Genomic DNA, 20,744 nt, shown 5'->3' on the forward strand with positions numbered 1-20,744 from the left:
CCGCTCTTTATGTCTCCGACAGACGCACCATGGACTGTCCTCTTGGCCAATATTGATCCCGAAGCCGCCAGCGTGATCGTGGGGAGCCTCATCCCGGCTCGGTCTTACCAGTTCCGCCTGTGTGCCGTCAACGATGTGGGGAAAGGCCAGTTCAGCAGGGAGACGGCACGGTGAGTGTGGGAGTAAAAAAAAACCGAGACACTTTAAATAACCTTTTCTGTAATCACAGTTAAGCATGAAGCTTACGACATCATACTGTGAGATTTAATGGTAACAAAATGATCGATTTCTTGAGGGCCTGGACATATTCAACGAACAAAGCATTTTCGACTACGACATATTAGTCAAAATCTATTATAGTGGCTTATTCAGGTCAAGGACTGCACACTTTGATAAAAAGAGTGGAATGGAACAGTCATAGTTCAGTTTTATATTACATGCGATGTAAATGCGGTTTTTAAAGTCCATAAAAATGCATCTGTCCAATAAATAACTGCTCTGCACGGCTCTGAGAGGTTAATAAAGGCCTTAAAAAGAAAACTGATGTGTTTGTGTAAGAAAAATATCCATATTTAAAACTTTATCTAACTGTATTCAGTTTATGAAAAAAAGTGTTGAAAGTGCCCCTGCATTTCAAAGGCTACAGGTACGCTTGCCAGACGCATCTTGAATTCAGAGAAAGGCACTTTCAACACTTTTCCATGAAAGGCGATCGGCCGGAACATTAATTCAGAAAGTTTTAAATTTGGATATTTTTCTTACACAAACGCAACGATTTGCTACAGAAGGCCTTTATTAACCTCCCAGAGCCGTGTGGAGCACATTATTTGACGGACAGATGCATTTTTATGGACTTCAAAAACAGAGCAACAATCCCTGCCATTATAAAGCATGGATTACCCAGGACTTAATTTTTATTCGTCTGAAAGAAGAATGTCATATATGACTTAAGGGTGAGTAAATCATGAGCTAATTTTCATTTTTGGGTGAGCTATCCCTCAAAGTATTTTACTCATATTAAATATAGGTTCAACGATGCACTAGTCCTCGACACCTAAAGCCATACCAGTGAAAAAAAAAACAAAAACAGTTGATTTGTAAGATGAGAAATCATGTTTATTTTCTAAAATGAAAATAAAACTGAACACCTCAATATTGCAATAAATCGAGGTCAACACAACAGCCTTTTAAACATCTACAAGCTTTAAACATCTCAGTGAAACTCGAGTGCACAAAAAGGCCATAAGTAAACCAATATCCTTCAAAAAAGGTCTCGTCAATATAGTGTATTATGATATAAAATAATGTTAAGTAAAATGAAATAGTCAAAGCTCCCTTAAAGTGGTTTTAGCCTCATCAGCGGCTGCAGTCTTGACCTCATCTCATAAAAATCAAACACCTGCGATTCACAGCTGCCTGCTAATGCACTCTCAATCGCATGAAGTAGCCTTGTTGACAAGTTTGGGTGAGGAAAGGCAAAGCGCACACACAAAAAAAAATGTTTATGCTTGTTCATTGTTGTTTTACTGCTTGTTCAAACTGCTTAATTAAAATGAGCTAAAGCAACACAATTGCTATCCATTTTGTCCTAACTTAATTGGATTGTGTTCAAACAACTTAAATATAAATCAAATTGAAGTTCACTAAATCCGTTTGTGTTGTGTTACATGAATGATTTGTGCATTAACTGAAACTGGGCGGGGCTTGTTAGTTCCCAGCATGCTTTGCACATTGCTCAATCAAGAGTGAGTAAATTTTATGTATTTTTGAGCATGATGAGACTTGATTGTTTTTAATGTTAAATATTAAATTATGCTGGAATAATTTAAATTACAGTGGGCTACAATGGAAGAAGAGTGGAGCATTTCTTAGGCTGTGGACTAAAACAACTAATGTCAAAACGGCTTTTCTGAAGGAGCTTTTAGCACACATTAGCATTTTAGATCCTAATGTGTGCAATTGCTAGCTAAAAGTATGTCAACTAGCTGGTGCAGTATTATAATTCAGTTGTTTAACATTAAAATATATGAAATTGAAGTGAGTGAATAAATATATGAGATAGAATGTCTGAATATTGTCAGGGAGCCGTATAAAATTAACTTTGAAACTACTTAACTGGGTCACTTAAAATGTATTCATTCCATGATGTTGAAGTTACATGAACAAATTATGTTTGTCTACTTTAATTGATTTATGCGGGACCAGTGTACACAATTAAATCATGTAAATCCAGCATACTTTTTTTCAGTGTAGCTTCAATGCTCTTAGAAGGCGATATCGCTTCTTTATAGCAGAAACAAACTGCTACAGGAAAAAGTTAGGTGCCATGCAAAATGTAATGTATTGGAGTAAAAAGTAACGTTTACTTATTCAAAAATGTAGTCAAGTAGAGAGAAAAATTTAAAACCTTATATAGTTGATACTACAAAGTAGCAAAAAAGATATTTAAGTACAGTAACTGATTACATTTACTCAAATACTTTACATGACTGGGCACGTGAAACACTACTACCATTTCCATGCGATGTGACAAAAGCAAATAGAAACCATTATAATAACCAATGCTGTCTACACTGGATGTGGCACACCACGATACGACAAAATCCAGATACCCTGACTAATCCCTCACGCTACATCCGATAGGAAGGTCAAATGGATGGTCAATGTGTTGCCTCCAATGTAGACAGCTCCTAGCTTTTTTGACTTGACTCAACAAAAGTCGCATCTGGTGTAGATACAGTAAAACTATACTTCAGTTTTGCCGGGAACGCCAGACCGTGTCTACACCGGATGCAAGCGGCGTGGTGCGACAAAAGTTGGCTTTAACTTCCATTGCTATGCAGATAACACCCAGCTTTACATCCACTCTCATTGCCATGCACCTTTCGCCACTAACTCCTTATCAGCTTGCATTGATGCTATAAATGCTTATACGGCCTGTCCTTTTCTCAAACTCAGCACTGATAAAGCAGATCTACTTTTTGCCGGTTCACCTCAAATCACATCCTGTTTCTGTGTTGACGATGTTAATATTGCACGAGTCTTGGTTCAACCTTCCACCACTGTTAAAAACCTTGTCATAATCTTTGATTCACATTTCCCCACTCACTAAATCTGCCTTCTTTCACCTCCGTAAAATCGCTTGCTTACATCCATTTTTAAATGTCAGCGATGCTGAGACCATAGTTCACGCTTCCATCACTTCAGGGCTTGACTACTGTAATTCTCTTTTCTATGCCTTTCCCAATACATCAATAAATAAGATCCAATACATTCAGAAGTCTGCCGCAGCTAGGGTCCTCACATATACAAACAAATCTTCCCTATTTATCTTATTCCACACAGGCTCCACCGGCTACCCGCACAATTTCGTATACAATAACAGATACTCCTTATCACATTCAAAGCACTCAACGGTCTTGCCCTCCTCCCATTTTCCTGATCTCATCCATACCTTTTCCCCGGCGCACACACTTAGATCTTCTTGATAGCGGTCTGTCGTTGATTCCATGGCACAAACTCCCACCGTTTGGTGGAAGGGCGTTTTGTATCGATGGCCCCACTCTCTGGAAATCTATTCCCCAACCCTTTTGCGACCTTTCATCATTACACGATTTTCAAAACCCGCTATAAAACATATATTTTTGCTTTTTGTTTCTCTGACCTCTAACTTTATCATTTGATTCATGTTATCAATGTTATTTTCATCAATATGGCGTTAAGTGACGTTGAGTTGGCAGAAAGGCGCTATATTTAATAAACATATTTTTATTATTAAACGACGATAAAATCCATTACAATCAGTGATGATGTCTACACTGGATACGGTGTGGCGTGACTTAACACAACAAATTACCGACAGTAAACTGATGCTCCGTTCTATTCTTGACGTATATCGCTCGCACTACTTCTGGCACGAAGAACAAATGGATTTGCAGCGGTCGCTTTGTCTTGTCAAGTCTAGACATGGTGTAACCGAAATATTTCAAAGTGTACTCCATTTCATAGCATGCGTGAACAGGTGGTCAACACATGCTCACTAGAAAGTTTCATCTTTGTCCAATGTCTGTGCCTTTTCTCTCTTGAAGCTATGCGCGATAATTGCGAAATGATGCTTTGTACTTGTTTAAGCTAGTTGCGTGTATCTTGTAACGCTAGTCAAGGCGGCCATTTATTGTTGCATCTTCGAGGGTTTGATTTTGTTGTTGTTCCAACAAAAGTGTCGCCACCTTGTGGACAAACTAATAATACAATGTCAAATAGAAAAAAAAGTGTGCTGATTGTATAGTGAATGCACAATTTACAAGTATGTGAGCAGCGTGGAGTGGGAATGGAGCCGCATGATTTTGAATGGAGTGAGGAGCAGATTTTTTTAAAGTCGGAGAGTCATGGTTTTCATTGCTCAACTACCCGCTCCATCACGAGTACAATTCATGCCAACAGCTCATAATATAACTGCATTTTAGCCAGAACTCACATTAAACACATTTAACTAGCTTGATAAAGATGGATCACTCAAATCAGAAAGAATGTGAAGGTTATGATGGCGGCGATGGACATGAGCGGGATGTTATAGTTCAAGGAATTCTTTTGTACCTTCTACATACTGAATACGATCGGGTGAAAGCACATTTTAAACAGGTAGCACTTATTCACACACGTAATCTTTCCCTCTAATGCATTCAAACAAATGTTATCTCCCAGTGCTAATCTGCTTAGTTATCTGATTTTGAATGAGCAGAAATGTGTAATGTAGCGACCCGTAGATAAAATAAATTGTGAAAACATACTATTTTCATCTTTCCAAACTAAATTTGCACTGCAAAAAGCAGCAATGATATTTAACTTGTGATGCTGATAAAGCCTAATAAGCTTGGCTTGTAGGGAAAAAAATTGCGCACTAGTGTGCAAATAAACCATGTCAAAACCTGTTGTTTATTTTTGAATTTTTGTATTTAAGGTATGTTATAAAGCAAACTTCTGTGATATTTTAAAGCTTACTTAAATACTTTGGAAATGTTTAGCCGCACATTTCCTCTGAGCGAAGACGGAACGCTGTTTCTGATATCAGTGAGTGAGGAGTGGACATACTCTGGTGTGCGCATACCTAATAACTGAAGTAAACTTTGGGCTTTTGTATGTGTGAAAGGTGCAGAAAACAAAATGTTCTGTAATTGAATTTTGAAATGTTAAATGTTTTTAATGGTCAATTCTGTTACTGTCAAACTCTGTTACCATGGTAGAGTAACAGAGTTGACAATACACATATCTGACAGTAACAGAGTTGACAATACACAGATCTGACAGTAACAGAGTTGACAATATACATATCTGACAGTAACAGTTGACAATACACATATCTGACAGTAACAGAGTTGACAATACACAGATCTGACAGTAACAGAGTTGACAATACACGGATCTGACACTAACAGAGTTGACAATACCCAGATCTGGCAGTAACAGAGTTGACAATACCCAGATCTGACAGTAACAGATTTGACAATACACAGATCTGACGGTAACAGAGTTGACAATACACAGATCTGACGGTAACAGAGTTGATAATACACAGATCTGACGGTAACAGAGTTGACAATACAAAGATCTGACAGTAACTCGACAATTAGAGATTAGACATTCGACAATAAATTGAGTTGATGCTACTGTCAACTCTGTTACTGTCAAATCTGTTGCTGTCAACAGATTTGAGTTGATAAGCAATTCTATAAAGAAATGTTTGTTTGTTTTTTTACGTTAAAAGTAAAAAAGAGAGTTGATGAACAATACTATAAAGAAATGTTTGGTCCCACTTTATATTAGGTGGCCTTAAGTACTATGTACTTACAACAAAATAAGTACAATGTACTTACTGTGTTCAAATTGTATTGCAAAACACCTTTGCTGATATTGAGGTGGATACGAGTAGGGTTAGGGACAGGTGTGGTGATAATTTGGGTCAGTTTAAGGATAAAGTTAGGTGTAAGAAAAGTGTCAAAAGTGTAATTATAAATGTAACTACAGAAATGAATTACAGATGTAATTATATGCAGGTATTTTTTTAAAAAATGTAAGTACAATGTAAAAACATGTATGTACACAATACGTGCATTGTATCAAATGATTCATTAAAATGTTAGTACACAGTAGTTAAGGCCAAAAATGGAAGTAACTTGTGTTTGGCAAGGTCTGAATTGTTAAAATAGAATGTTTTCAATAAGATACTGTTAGTGAACAGTTTTTTCCCTTAACTTTTTGAAATGCAAAATGTATCACCAATAATAAAATTCCTCGGATAGGTAAACTAAAAGTGCATTGAATCAGTTGATAAATACACTTAATATAAAGTGGGACCAATAGATGTGATGCCACTTACCTTCAGGCTCAGACAGACTGCTAAGAAAGCCGCACTTCCAGAAGTGAATAACACTAGCCCGAGATCAGATTGGAGCTGGTGATTTTACAGTACAATGCTTTCCATCAGACAGTCAGTGAACACGGTTTCCTGTGGCGTCCCGAGGACTAGCGCAGACGTGTCCGTGAGAATCGCACTTAAGCGTAGAAGAATAGCCACAAAAGCCTGGCAAAAGCTGCAAGACTTTCTTCCCGCAGACCTTCGGCCCTCGCGAGGAGGGAATAGTGAGGAGGGCGGTGCATTATTCAGCTGAATCAGAGCCTCCTGCCCGCGGTGCTGTGAGGAATGGAACCGTGCGCTGAGAGATTTTTAGCAGCTTTTGTACAACCACTTTTAACTTGTCTACTACAGCATTACAAAGAGCGCCAAGTGACTCGCGCCTTCAAACGCGCCCCGGTCCCAGGGGAGCGTCTGTGACGTCTGAGACGCGAGGTGCACATGACTCAAAGATGCCCCAAAAACCGAGAAAATGCCAAACAACATTTCTGCATGAATTTGATGTTAGCGCATTAATATTCGTATCTGGTTGAGTCTTAAGGGATCCTGCCACGACAGAAGCAGTCGTTCACAGATGTTTGATTCTCCTAATCTGATAGAACAGTTGCATTTGGAGTTTCTTCGGATCAGCCGGAGAGCGAAGCGTGTACGCTGCATTACAGCGGGAGAGAGACTGATTGAAAATGTAAAAGTCGAGCTCAAATCAATGTTTGAGGATGAGATCTGAAAGCATGCTGGAAGTAAACATCCTTTGCCCGTTTGCAACTTCCTGTGCATGCACAACTGTGGCAAATCAATAATATGCCGCCCAGGATACTAGGTCCTCGACAGACTTAAAAGAAACAGACTGGGAAAAAAAATATATATATAAAAATGTGTGTAGCTGATGTAATACCCCGTCAAGAGCTAACATCCCCAAGGGTGAAAATGAATAACACACTATTACGAAAAAGGCCATATTGTTCTCGAGCACACTTAACAGTGGTCAAAGTGGGGAACGCAGAGTCTTCCTGGAGGTTTCATCATTTGACACCTAATTTATCATTTAGCATATGCAAAAGTGGTCAAGGTTTAGCTGCTTAGCATTGTATGTAGATGCTTTAACTATGCAGGCATTATTTTTTCCACTGACAGCCATTTAAAATTATATTTTTAGCTGAATTAAATATTTCTCTCTGCCTGCTAACTTTAAGGGGATTGTATGTGTTTGTGTGGTGCCATCAGCCAGTCAGCTAAAGTTTGGGGTCGGTAAGACAATAAAAAAAAAAATGTTGATAGAAGTCTTTTAAGCTAACCAAGGCTGCGTTTTTGTGTGATAAAAAATGAAGTAAAACAGTAATACTATGAAATATTTTTACTAATTAAAATAGCTGTTTTCTATTTGAATATATTTTTAAAATGTAATTTATTCCTGTGATCAAAGCTGAATTTTCAGTAGCATTACTCCAGTCTTCAGTGTCACATGGTCCTTCATTCTAATATGATGATTTAATGCTCAGGAAACATTTTTATTATTATCAATGTTTCAGTTGCGCTGCTTAATATTTTTGTGGAAACCATGATATATACATGATATTTTCCCCAGGATTCTTTGATGATGAATTGAAAGTTCAAAAGAACTTGAAATGGAATCTTTTGAACATTATAAATGTCTTCTGTCATTTTTTAAAGTATTTAATGCATCCTTGCTGAATAAAAGTATTAATTTCTTTCTTTTTTTTTAAGTACTGACCACAAACTTTTCAATGCATGGAAGCTCTTTTCTGCCACAGAATAAACTAATTTAAAACGTTATTTGCAATCTCACAAATCTAACTTTTTTTTTCTCAGAATTCGTTTTATAAAGTTGCAATTGTTTACATCTTGCAGGTCTGACTTTATAACCAGTCTCGGGAAAAGTTACTTTGAAAAGTAATGTATTATAATATTTCATTACTCCCTTAAAAAGTAACTTATTGCATTACTTAGTTACTTACGAAAAGTAATCCATTACATTACTTTTACCTGGGCTGGGCTTGTTTTTTGTTTTTGTTTTTTTCATATAACAAAAAAGTTAATTTTTTGAGCAAATGTAAAGACCCTTTCACACCAAAAGTAGAAAATTAGCCTCAGGTAACACTTACTTCCCAAATACTTTTTTGCATATGGTTTAAATGAATCATTAAAGGTCAGCAGCAAGACATCGATCAATAAAATTAGATACAAATATTTGATTTATTTAACATATTTAATTATTGGTGGTTTGCATAGTATTCGGATTTTGCATTTCACAGATTGTATTAATTTTGAGGAATACTGATTTTTTTTTTTTTTTTTGTGCAAATGTGATTAGTAAATGCATGCTAGAAGTAGAACTACAATAACCATCATGTTTACACACAAAGACTCCACACTTTCAATTTATCTCAGCATTAGGACGAGAGCGGTCAGTTAATAAATGGGAAAACAAAGTAACTTATGTTACTTATTTGAAAAAGTAATGCATTACTTGAAAAAGTAATCTGATTACATAACTCAAGTTACTTGTAATGAGTTACCCCCAACACTGTTTATAACAGTTATATACAATTGCATGTTATAAAGTCAGAATTGTGAGATGTAAACTCACAATTGTGAGATAAAAAGGTTGCAATTATATAACAAGCTTCCATACAATGGTAGTGTACATATTTACACGTTCACATAATTGTGATTTATCCCAGTTCAGATTCACTCACTGATTCGTTCAGGTGACATTTACTGGTGATAAATAAGAATGTTATGAGTTATTCAATTGATTCAAACTGAACTCCCTTGAAAAATAGATGGCGTATTTAAAAATCGCGTATTATCCGAGCAAGCAGCTGTCAGGGAGATGAATGGGAACGCTAACATGTATTATAAACCTTCTCGATTTTGACAAACGCACCACAAACTCACTCATGATCATCCGCTCATTCCCACAGACTGTGAGCTCATCTCACACCAGATCTATCCTCTCAACTAACAACTTCCACTCGTTTTGCAACTCGCAGATCACAAGACGCTCTTCTCTCGGCGCGTTGAGACGGGGGAACCCGCAGAGGTGGGGGTAACATAACAGCACTGCGCCGCTCAAGGATCCGCGCCTGTTTCTTTGATCCTAAAACACTGCGCTTTATCTCAGCCACAGAACTGCGGCTCTCACGCAGGAGATATCAAGATGTCAAGTTAAATAGATTTAAGAGGAGTCTTGCTGATTTTTTATTTTTTTTTACTCTCTAGTATTAGCCAATTTTGGCTGTGGTGTCTTTGATCATCTCACGCCGAGAGAAAGCACGTATCTCGAGGGGCCCTGCTCAAAATGCAGCCAGCGCTCAGACGGCTTTTGAAAAGTCCTTAATCGTTATTCGCCGGCAACTGCATTACAGCGACATGCAGACACAGTCAACACGTGTGTGTTCCTGGACCACAGAACCAGGCATAAGGGTCAACATTTTTGAGATTTACAAATAAGATTTCCATCTATGTATGGTTTGTTAGGATTGGACAGTATTTGGTAGAGAGACAACTATTTGAAAATCTGGAATCTGAGGGTGCAAAAAAATCGAAATATTGAGAAAATCACCTTTAAAGTTGTCCAAAATGAAGTCCTTAGCAACGTATTTTACTAATACACTATAAAAAAAAAAGAAGTAATAATATAAATTTAAATAAGCTACCTGGTTGCCGTAACATTTTCAGTTCATTGAAATTAAACAATGTAGTTAATACAATGAACATTTTTGAGAATCGACAACCTTTATTGAAATATTATTAAAAGATTTTGTAAGCATATTGGGTAATTGTGTGTGTTTTATTTGTGATGACGCAGTGAAACATGCCAAATTGTGCTATTTTCATGATTTATCACATTTTTTATGTGGTTTAGATACAAAAATATTTTGAGTTTCTATTTATTAAACAAACTTCCTTCATTGTATCAACTCAAATTTAAAATTTCAATAAACTCAAAATTTTAAGGCAACCAGGTTACTTACTTTTTTAAGTTAAACCAACAAAAAGTTTTTACAGTGTGTGTGTGTTTTATTTGTGATGACGCAGTGAAACATGCCAAATTGTGCTAGTTTCCTGATTTATCACATTTTTGTATGTGGTTCAGATAAAATAATATGTAGAGTTTCTATTTATTAAACCAATTTCCTTCATTGTATCAACTCAATTTTTTTATTTTACTAAACTCAAAATGTTAAGGCAACCAGGTTACTTACTTTTTTAAGTTAAACCAATAATATTGTTTTACAGTGTAATAATACTTTTTATATATATTTACACTTGGCAATTTATAAAATATACTCATGAAACATTACTTTATATGCTGATGATTTTTGGCATAAAAGAAAAATATATAATTTTGTCCCATAAAATGTATTGCTGGCTATTGCAAACCGACCCGTGCGACTTGTTTTGTGCTCCAGGGTCACGTATGTGGTCAGGGATTTTAGCTTTGTGTTTTTGTGGTTCAGATTCTTTCTGCACCATACCTTCCCTTTGTTTCTTCTCAAAACCAAACAACTTTGCTTATTTCCCGGTTAAAATAATAATAACACAACAACTCACATTTTCAATGCGGTCTGAGACAGCTGGACCGTGCTGTGTGTAATATTAATCTTCCAGAGATTCCTCTCGCTGTCCATCTTTCTTTTAAATGATACATTTTGTATGTTTGCCTCTGTTTTAGATGGTACACTCAAACAGGGAAATAATTGGGTAGAGAGGGAGGCAACCGACTCAAACCTGTGTCACGTGGCCTTTCCATTTCCTCTTTTAATCTCTTTTTTGTCTCTTTCTCCCAATTCCCTGTTTTCAGAGTGCCGTTACCCGAGGAGCCCCCCAGCGCCCCTCCTCAGACAGTGATAGCCAGTGGCCGAACCAACCAGTCCATCATGATCCAGTGGCAGCCGCCCCCTGAGAGCCACCAGAACGGCCCGCTTCAAGGCTATATCATCAGGTGAGAGATCTCTGGGACTGTCCTTTCCTCAATCTGAGCTTCTCTCAGCAGCTCCTCCTCTTCTAGAGTAGACTGAGTCTAGCCTGGTTCACATCCCGCTCAGTGAAAGCTATATTCTGAGTCTCAAAAGTCACGGGACGGATGCTTTTTCCATGTCTCATACTATTCCCACCACACTCAGGTACTGTCTGTCTGGATTACCGGTGGACTGTCAGATGAAGAACATCACTAACCCAGACCAAACAAATCTTCTGCTGGAGGACCTCATCATTTGGACCAACTATGAGATTGAGGTGGCCGCTTATAACGGGGCAGGCCAAGGCGTCTACAGCCCCAAAGTCACAGAATGGACCCTTCAAGGCGGTGAGGATCTTGAGAGTGTTTTATATCAACTACTGATTTGGATTTAGTTTAAATTTAATGTTTCTCAGCATATTAGTTGTTGGTCTTTTTTCTTTTCTTCTTACAGTGACAGGGTTGAATAGTCAAAGTATTAGTTCACTTCAAAAGGAACATTTCCTGATAATTTACTCACCCCCCCATGTCATCCAAGATGTTCTTATCTTTCTTTCTTCAGTCGAAAAGAAATTAAGTTTTTGAGGAAAACATTTCAGGATTTTTCTCGTCATAATGGACTTCTATGGCAACCAGCGGCTGAAGGTTCAGATCAATGCATTTTCAGAAGAAAGGCTTCAGGGGCTCTGCACGATCCCACACGAGGAGTAGGGTCTTATCTAGCCAAACCATGGGTCATTTTGTACAAAAAAAACTAAAAGTTGATGAATTGCAGTTCAAGTACCTTCCGTATTGGCTTCAACAGAAACTGGAGGAGGTTGCCGTTTGGTTTTTATTTTACTTTTCACTCGCTAACTTCCCTCCGTCTCGTTCACTCAGATGTCCGTCATTGCTTACGTGCAGTGGACTTAACTTGAATGTCCTAAACCCTTGATCACTTGGAATCCACTATGGAGTTGATTTATCTTTATTTTTTTACTTAACAAAAACAACACCGAAGTCACGCATTTGATGTTAAAAAGTATATAGATTTTTCTTTTTCTTTTTTTAAAAAGACAGATGGTTTGTCTAGATAAGACTCTATTCCTCGCCTGGGATCGTGCAGATCCTCTGAAGCCCTTTGAAGCTGCATTGATTTGGACCTTTTTGAAATTGAAATCCATTATGTGGAGAAAAATCCTGTTTCCCTCAAAAAACATCATTTCTTTTCGACTGAAGAAAGAAAGACGTGAAAACCTTGGATGAGATGGGGGTGAGTAAATTATCAGGAAATTTTCATTTTAAAGTGATCTAATCCTTTAAGTTTAACAAATTCCATCACTATACATTTAGTGTAGAAACTGAGAAAATGAAATGAGATTATCTTTATTCCTGTCTTACTTGCTTGTCACTTCATATTAAGTTTATTGACATTTTTTTTTTTTTTTTGTAATGAGGAAATATCATGTGGGTCAGAGCTAAATCATTTTATTTTATTATTATTTATTTATTTATTTATTTATTTATTTATTTATTTATTTATTTATTTATTTATTTATTTAGGGGGGTGTTAATTAAATATCATTATGATTTTAACAGGTGTGGTATTTAATTGAATATTATAAAACAATTTTAAATGAGATAACATTTCCCATCAATTAAAAAAAAACGTTACGCTGTGTGTAAAAATAGAGACAAGGGAATGAGATTATTTATTTCTCGTGATGATGAAGAAAGATGACGGTTCAGATGATGTCACGTCCTGTGTGCCACAATTTGAAGGAATATAATAATTTTTTGAAATGGCGTAAAATGCAGTTACAGGTGTGCATGCAACGTGGGTCGCAGCTAAATATACATTATAAATATATATTGTTTATTTAAAAAAAAATTATAATTAAATATGTATGGGATTTTAGCCAATGTAATATTTTATTTAATATTAAATATATTTTAAATATATTTATTTTTAACTTGGGTAACAGGGTTGAATAGTTAAGCCATCAACATTAAAATGGATATTCTACCCAAAAATTAAAATTCTCATTTACTCTCCCTCATGTTGTTCCAAACCTGCAAGAATTTTTTTCTTCTGCTGAACACAAAGGAAGATATTTGCAAGAATATTTGTGTCCAAGCAGATTTTGGGCCCCATTGACTACCATAGTAGGGGGGAAAATACTATGGTAGTCAATGGGGCCATGATGCTTGGACACAAACATTCATCCAAATATCTTCCTTTGTGTTCAGCAGAAGAAAGAAATGCATACAAGTTTGGAACAACTTGAGGGAGAGTAAATGATGACAGAATTGTCATTTTTGGGTGATCTATCCCTTTAAAGTCCGTACAGTAAAATGGGATGATTTACTTGTCTTCTCATGATGCTGAAAAAATAGCAAATCATGTCAGTTCTTTTTTTGTCACAATTTTAAGGAACATGAAAATTGTTTGTAAGTGTGACAAATAACACAATTACAGGGTCACAGCTAAATACATATGTGTTTTGGGGTCTTGAAATCAAATTCATCATATTCATACCAAATTTAAACATACTGTGTAAAAATGAAGATTGTGTGAAGATTGTGTGATTGTTATGGTTGGACACAGACATGAGGCATGACAGGTCGAAGTCAAACATTTAAAATGACTGCTTTTCATGATAGATCAATTTTTATGTAAGTTACCAGCACCATGTCAAACAGTTCCCACAAAAAGAAAAGGATGAGATCATTGTCTGTCTCTTTTTCAGCCACTGTCTCTGCTCTATGATTTCCCTCACCATCTCATCTCCTCGAATCTTCTCTTTCCCAGTGCCCACGGTCCCACCTGGGAATGTCCAGGCGGAGGCTGTCAACTCCACCACAGTCCGGTTCACATGGAGTGCCCCGAGTCCACAGTTCATCAACGGCATCAACCAGGGATACAAGGTGAGCGTCCCACCACTGCCCTCTAGTGCTCAAACGCAGGACTCCGGCAGACTCCGCAGACTCCTTTTATTATAATGGTTTCATTACTTCCAATACATGTCACGCTGAGACAGCAGCAGCAGGATTCGCATTGGCTTGTGCTAAGCGATAGTGGTCACATCTGTCTGTCTGTTTTTATTTTACATTTTTTGTCAGCTGTTGGCATGGGAACCGGGCCACGAGGAAGACGTTACCTTGGTTACGGTGAGACCCAATTTTCAAGACAGCGTTCATGTGGGTTACATTAGCGGACTGAAGAAGTTCACGCAGTACTTCACCTGCGTGCTGTGCTTCACCACGCCGGGAGACGGTCCCCGCAGCACTCCGCAGCGCATACGCACCCACGAAGACAGTGAGCGTCCTTATATGTGTTCATCTCTACCTATAGCAATGTTCTCTTCAGGCTGGCAGGTGTCTGTTTGGAAAGATAAGTGTTGGTGTCTGTGTGCGCAGCCCCAGGACCCGTAGGTCACCTGAGCTTCACTGAAATCCTGGACACGTCTCTCAAAGTGAGCTGGAAAGATCCGCCTGAGAAGAACGGTCTCCTCACAGGTAACCATAAGCAAACCGTGAATTCTTCTGATCGTCTGAAGTGATAGCATGCTCAAGCGTTTATGGTCTCGCCCCCGCAGGGTATCGCATTTCCTGGGAAGAGTTCAACAGGACGAACACGCGGGTCACGCATTACCTGCCGAACATCACGCAGGAGTACCGAGTCACCGGTTTGACCGCACTCACTACCTACACCATCCAGGTGGCCGGCATGACCTCCAAAGGTCAAGGTCAGCTGTCGTCCTCCACCATTTCATCAGGCGTGCCACCAGGTCAGTCTCTTACACATTCAAAGTCAGGTTTTCTTTCGCTCCAAGATTGCATTACCGTCATCGTTTTCCAGCAAAAGTGTTGAAATTGTTGCTGTCTTCAGGCATCCTGTATTATTATAATGACTATATAAAGAGTTTCATTCCAAAACGCAATCAAAAAAATAATAAACAAATTCCTGCCAAAATATGGTCAGTGTTAAAAGTGCATTTTAAATGTTTGCTCCCCATCTCCACTCACTCGCCCTCGCTCTCCTTTAACACATTTTTACTCAAATTAATCAAAAGGGATTTGATGCGTTTTGCTGCCAAACTCTTCATATTATCTCCAGCTGTTATTCCAAATCAATTTTAATTATGTTCATAAGATTCAAACCGGTAGTTCACCCAAAAATGGGTGAAAAAAAATCCTATAATTTACTCACACACTAGCCTCAATGTGTATATGACTTTCTTATTTCAGCCGAACACGAACTGAGTTATATTTAAAAAAATATCCTGGCTCTTCCAAGCTTAATAATGGGAACGAATGGGGGATGAGATTTTGAAGCCTAAAAATCCATTCATCATAAAAGTAATCCGTATGACTCGAGGGGGTTGATAAAGGCCTTCTGAAATTGAGAGATGCATTCTTTTAAGAAAAATGTCCAAATTTATAACTTCATAAACTAGATTTACTGGCTTCCAATTATGGCTGTACACATGTCTAGTTCTGTCAGGACCACTATCATCAAAGATGATTGATTGACTACAAGCATAGAGTTTAGATTGGTGGTCTGGTTCTGTTCTGGGCAAGAACTTCTTGATCATCTGTGCAGCCTAGCGTGGATAAGAGCTGGGAGAGCAGCGATAACCCCCCTTAGGGTAAACAGATCAGAACCAACATGATGTATTGCAGATATCATTCATTTTCATATTAAAGCTGCACTATGTACCTTTTCCGTCCGCTAGAGGGCGCCTATTCAAAACAAAGGCGTAGTTTGATGATGCCAAGTTTGAGCGCAGCATCTTGGGACATGTGGTCTTCACCTCACAGCTGATGGGAAAGAATCGGGATAGGACTCTGGCAGAAATCATGTGATTATTAACGTTACTGTAGTGTGAAGCAGAGCAGGACCGAGTGTTGAGGAGCTGAGGAAGGCCGCTGGAGCGATTGATACACAAACACACGGCTCGCGAGCAGCGGGACTTTTATTATGACGGGACACAGTCCATTTCAGCTTTCCCGGTCATGAGTGTGAGGTAACGCAGCTCTGTTTATCATATCAGACACATTTAAGTGTGTTTAAAATGATGTTATGACGTTACTCTGTGTGTTCTCTCAGCGGCTGCTGTGACTCTTGTTCACACTGCTAAGAGTTACGCCACATTCACACGGGGGGTAAGCGTTAACGCTTCCCATTTACTTTGAATGGGTGACATCATCTGTTGCCGAACTGATTTGTGGGTTCCGTCGCGGCGCTTCACTCGCATTGCAAGCGGCAGAAGTTGAAGATTTCTCAACTTTTCAAGCGCCAGCGCAGGCGTCATCCAATCAGATCGCCGCATGCAAATATCCTTGAGCAGGCGCTAGCCAATTGCGTTCATTACTGCTCCGTGAACCATCCAGACGCAGCTCCCGGACCAGTACGTGATATTCTCCCCGCTGTCGGCGCTTTTTTAGGATTTAATGTACTCAACAGCTTCGAGCACCTGTGCAGTGCACTGACAACAACTACAGGGGCAATCGCATGCACACATAACACCAAATCGGCATCCATTTCGTCTCACAGACTAGCTGTCAAAAAAGGCGTTTTTTTGTGTTGTGTTGTGGTCCAAGCGGCAAGTAAGTTTTAATGTGACTGGCTGTTGTCACTATGACGATCGCGTCAGCACCAAGCTTCAGCCACGCCCTCCGTCAAGCGTTAACGCCTACGGCCCGTGTGAACACACCGTAAAGCGCTTCTCCAGAATAAAACCGGAAACCGAGAGTAGCGCAGATATGACGCTATTGACAGGAGACTCCCTCAGACGTCCCGGCTCCTTGATTAAAATAGCAATTTCTCACAATTTACAAATAGTTGGAAACATTTGGGATATTGTAAGAACTCAACTGGACAAAATATTTAACACTGACCTAGTGGTTTTTGGATATTTTACTGCAAAAATGCTACATAGTGCACCTTTAGATGTACAAAATAATTTGGGAATTTAGTCTGATTAAAGGGGAATCAGAATACCAAATCCTGACTGGATGAAAAGAGGAGCTGTGGGTGGTAAATGAGCTCTGGAGACACGCGACTGCAATAGCTGCGATAGCCAGCTGATGCGAGTTTGACTAACGGGACCTGCCAGAACTGTGCCCGAACGGAAGAGTGGCCTCTGACCCGACACATGACGTATTGACGAGCGCGGAAACGCAGAGGACAGAGCAAAACAAAACACCGGTCAAAAATTAGAATTCAAAAATGAGAAATGTGGGAGGAGCTTGAGTTCGTTGCCCGGCCCTTTTTGTTTAAACCTCAAGAGGCGTCAACTCTCACCTAAGCTAATGCTACTCCTTCATCCCACATCATGCGTCGGGTCAGAGGTCACTCTTCCACCAGAACTGTACTCGCGTACGGCCGTTACCGGAAGCCAGTGATTATAGTTTACAGAAAGGAAGTTAGAAATATGGATATTTATCTCCCAAAAATGCATCGCTTTGCTTCAGAAGGCCTTTATTAACCCCCCGGAGCTATGTGGAGCACTTTCATGATACACTTTTTTAGCCTTCAAAATCTCAGGTTCCATTATAAAGCTTGGAAGAGCCAGGATGTGTTTTAATGTAACTCAGATTGTGTTGAAAGAAGAAAGTCATATACACCTAGGGTGGCTTGAGGGTGAGTAAATCATGGGGTAATTTAAATTTTTTGGGTAAACTTACCCTTTAATTTATGTTTCTTTGTGTGTTGGGGCCAGTAGAAATCTGAACAACTGAGCAAGCAGAAAAAAAGAATTACTGTTGAGCCCTGGTATCAGTGTGAAAGCTTAAAAGACAACCGGGTTGTACACTTGTATATTAACTTTCAATTGTGTGGCCTTATTAACCTTACTCTTGATATCAGAGTTAATGAAGGCACGCTGAACATGATGGCATTGTGCATTAATATTCATAATCTTCAGCCACCTCTTAGACACAAGCAAGAAACTAAAGACAGCGAGATGAGACACCGTGAAAGGATGCTTTGAAGTTTTCCTCTGTAGATGCTCATAATGAAGCATCGGTATGCTGGATGGATCGCGCTGTTTTTTAAATCAAACCTATCTTGTCTCACTTTTTGTTCCCCATGATGCTAATTTGCAAGCTTCTGCTTCTGCATGCAAAAACGAACTGATGGCAGATGGAAATGTGTCATGCAAATAAGGACAATGTGTGTCTGTCTTTGATTCTGCGTGCATTTTTTTCCCCTTCTTCTGTCGAACATGAGGTAGATAAGAGAATCTGAGCAAGAGTCTTTTGCATATTGTTCAGTATGGTATTTTTTATTATTTTTTTATTCAGCGGTGGGCATTGCGAGTGAATGGCAATAAGATTGTTCCAAGGTCTTTTATTATGTCCCACTGAGCCGTTTGTATTATTCATCTTGCATTTCTATTTTTTACTGCTCCCGTTCCCATAGAGATGCCTGGACCTCCTACCAACATCGCCATCTCCAACATCAGCCCTCGCTCAGTTACCCTGCAGTTTAAACCGGGCTATGATGGCAAAACATCCATCTCACGCTGGCTGGTGGAGGCTCAGGTAGTACAGAACAAATTTACGTTGAGAGTTCACCTCAAGCGTCATCTTTTTTATTAGCCATCACTGATCTCTCCTTCTTTCAGATCGGTATTATCGGAGAAAATGAGGAGTGGGTCATGGCCCATCAGTTGGCCAATGAGCCTGATGCACGATCCCTTGAGGTCCAGGGCCTGAACCCCTACACGTACTACAGGTCCGTTTCCTGCAACATGTTCATCTCTGGGATATATATTTATATACAGCGCCTGTAGGCTGCATCATAACTTGCCATCTGATTTTAGGTTTCGAATGAGGCAGGTGAATATAGTAGGCACAAGCCCTCCCAGCCAACCATCCAGGAAGATCCAGACCCTCCAGGCTCCTCCTGACATCGCCCCGGCCAACATCACTCTCCGCACAGCCAGCGAGACCAGCCTGTGGCTCAGATGGGTGGTGCGTATGCATCCTGAATCGATATGCTTAAGAGGGTAGAGATGTGGAACTAATCGTGTGTTTGTTTTATTTTAAGTAGTCTGGAGATTGCATTTCCACCCATAGGAAATGTTTTTATTGCTCAGTGTTTGCTTGTTCATATAGCTTTGGAGACTTATAGGCCCCAGTCTCATGTTTTATTTAAGTAGCAACTTATATCAATGGTTCTTATCAATGTGCCCAATTCATTTGGAGAAATTAAAACAGACACGTTTTCAATTTGTAAACTTCTGATAATTAGATCTGGAAAGAAATGAAGGAGAACTCTTGGGCCTGGTTTCACAGACAGGGCTTAGATTAACCAAGAACTAGGCCTTAGTTTAATTCATCATTTAATTATTTTTTTCACATTCACATTTAGAAAGATGATCAAAACATATACTGAGCTCGTCCTGAGTCTTAAATACAGTATATAAAAAAATACTTTAAAGGCTATTTTTTTTGTACCCTTAGGTTTCAGTTTTTCAAATCAACCTGGTCTCCCAATTTCGTGAAGGCCCTCTGAAATCAAAATGGAAGGGTTTTTTTTCTTTTTTTTTAGTATGATTATGTTGGCCTTAAGGTTAGGAATAAGCTGGTGTGTTCCAAAACAATGACAAAATTTGTGTTTAGGAGATATAAGCATTCATATCTTCTGTTAAAATTAACCACAGATTTGGATGACATCATCGCAGACCTTATCGTCTCATCACATCTTCTGTCCAATCAAATGCTCTCTAGAATCGGAAGCCCCGCCCCCAACACTGCTGAAGCTGCGGCTGAAATCGGGCAGCTGTTCACACATTTACCATTTTCTACATAGTGCTTGGCGCATTGTCCATTATATATGCGATAGGAAACGATTCAGACAGTGTAAATATGCTTTCAGTTGAGGCAAACGAAGTCTAGACCAGAGCCGTTGACTAGAGCGCATTGCGGATCATATGCTCAAGTTGGCGGAGACAACAAAATACATCGGACTCATTTAAATTCTGCACAGAATGCTGCATTTCAAAGCGATATGGAGGAGATTAGGAAGATAAACCGGTTAGAGATTAGGAGGAAACTCTGGTTTTACCAAACAGAAAGGCTCTAGTCAAACTGTGGTATTAGCAGAACACTATTGGGCGTTTCAAAAAAGGGGAGGAGTCGTTTCGAGCTAAATTACGTCAACACATTGAATTATGCTGCGCATTCAAAGGCACTTCAGTGGGCCTTTAACTCAAAATCTGTGGCAGTTTCACGGAAAAATTCTTTGATGGGTCCATGGAAGTGATGCCTAAATGCCACAGATTTTGAGTTAAGGGGCCGCTCTCATTTCACAGAATTCTGTGAGACCAGGTTGTTCAAATAGTTGTCTCTCTGGCA

The 20,744-nt window shown here is 39.0% G+C and overlaps 1 protein-coding gene across 7 annotated transcripts in view; it reads left to right on the forward strand.

Moving 5' to 3' along the window:
- The window catches only part of sdk2a (sidekick cell adhesion molecule 2a), a 230,642-nt gene that overhangs the window by 163,156 nt on the left and 46,742 nt on the right, over nucleotides 1-20,744 (forward strand). For all 7 annotated transcript variants that reach the window (XM_067423667.1, XM_067423676.1, XM_067423692.1 and 4 more), the window contains exons 15-24: nucleotides 23-170; nucleotides 11,241-11,381; nucleotides 11,563-11,744; nucleotides 14,188-14,303; nucleotides 14,499-14,694; nucleotides 14,796-14,894; nucleotides 14,975-15,166; nucleotides 18,805-18,926; nucleotides 19,010-19,119; nucleotides 19,208-19,358. In XM_067423667.1, the coding sequence (XP_067279768.1) occupies nucleotides 23-170; nucleotides 11,241-11,381; nucleotides 11,563-11,744; nucleotides 14,188-14,303; nucleotides 14,499-14,694; nucleotides 14,796-14,894; nucleotides 14,975-15,166; nucleotides 18,805-18,926; nucleotides 19,010-19,119; nucleotides 19,208-19,358 (1,457 nt within the window). The remainder of the gene's footprint in view (nucleotides 1-22; nucleotides 171-11,240; nucleotides 11,382-11,562; nucleotides 11,745-14,187; nucleotides 14,304-14,498; nucleotides 14,695-14,795; nucleotides 14,895-14,974; nucleotides 15,167-18,804; nucleotides 18,927-19,009; nucleotides 19,120-19,207; nucleotides 19,359-20,744) is intronic.

Source organism: Pseudorasbora parva, chromosome 2 (assembly GCF_024679245.1).
Source record: "Pseudorasbora parva isolate DD20220531a chromosome 2, ASM2467924v1, whole genome shotgun sequence".
Classification (NCBI taxonomy): domain Eukaryota; kingdom Metazoa; phylum Chordata; class Actinopteri; order Cypriniformes; family Gobionidae; genus Pseudorasbora; species Pseudorasbora parva.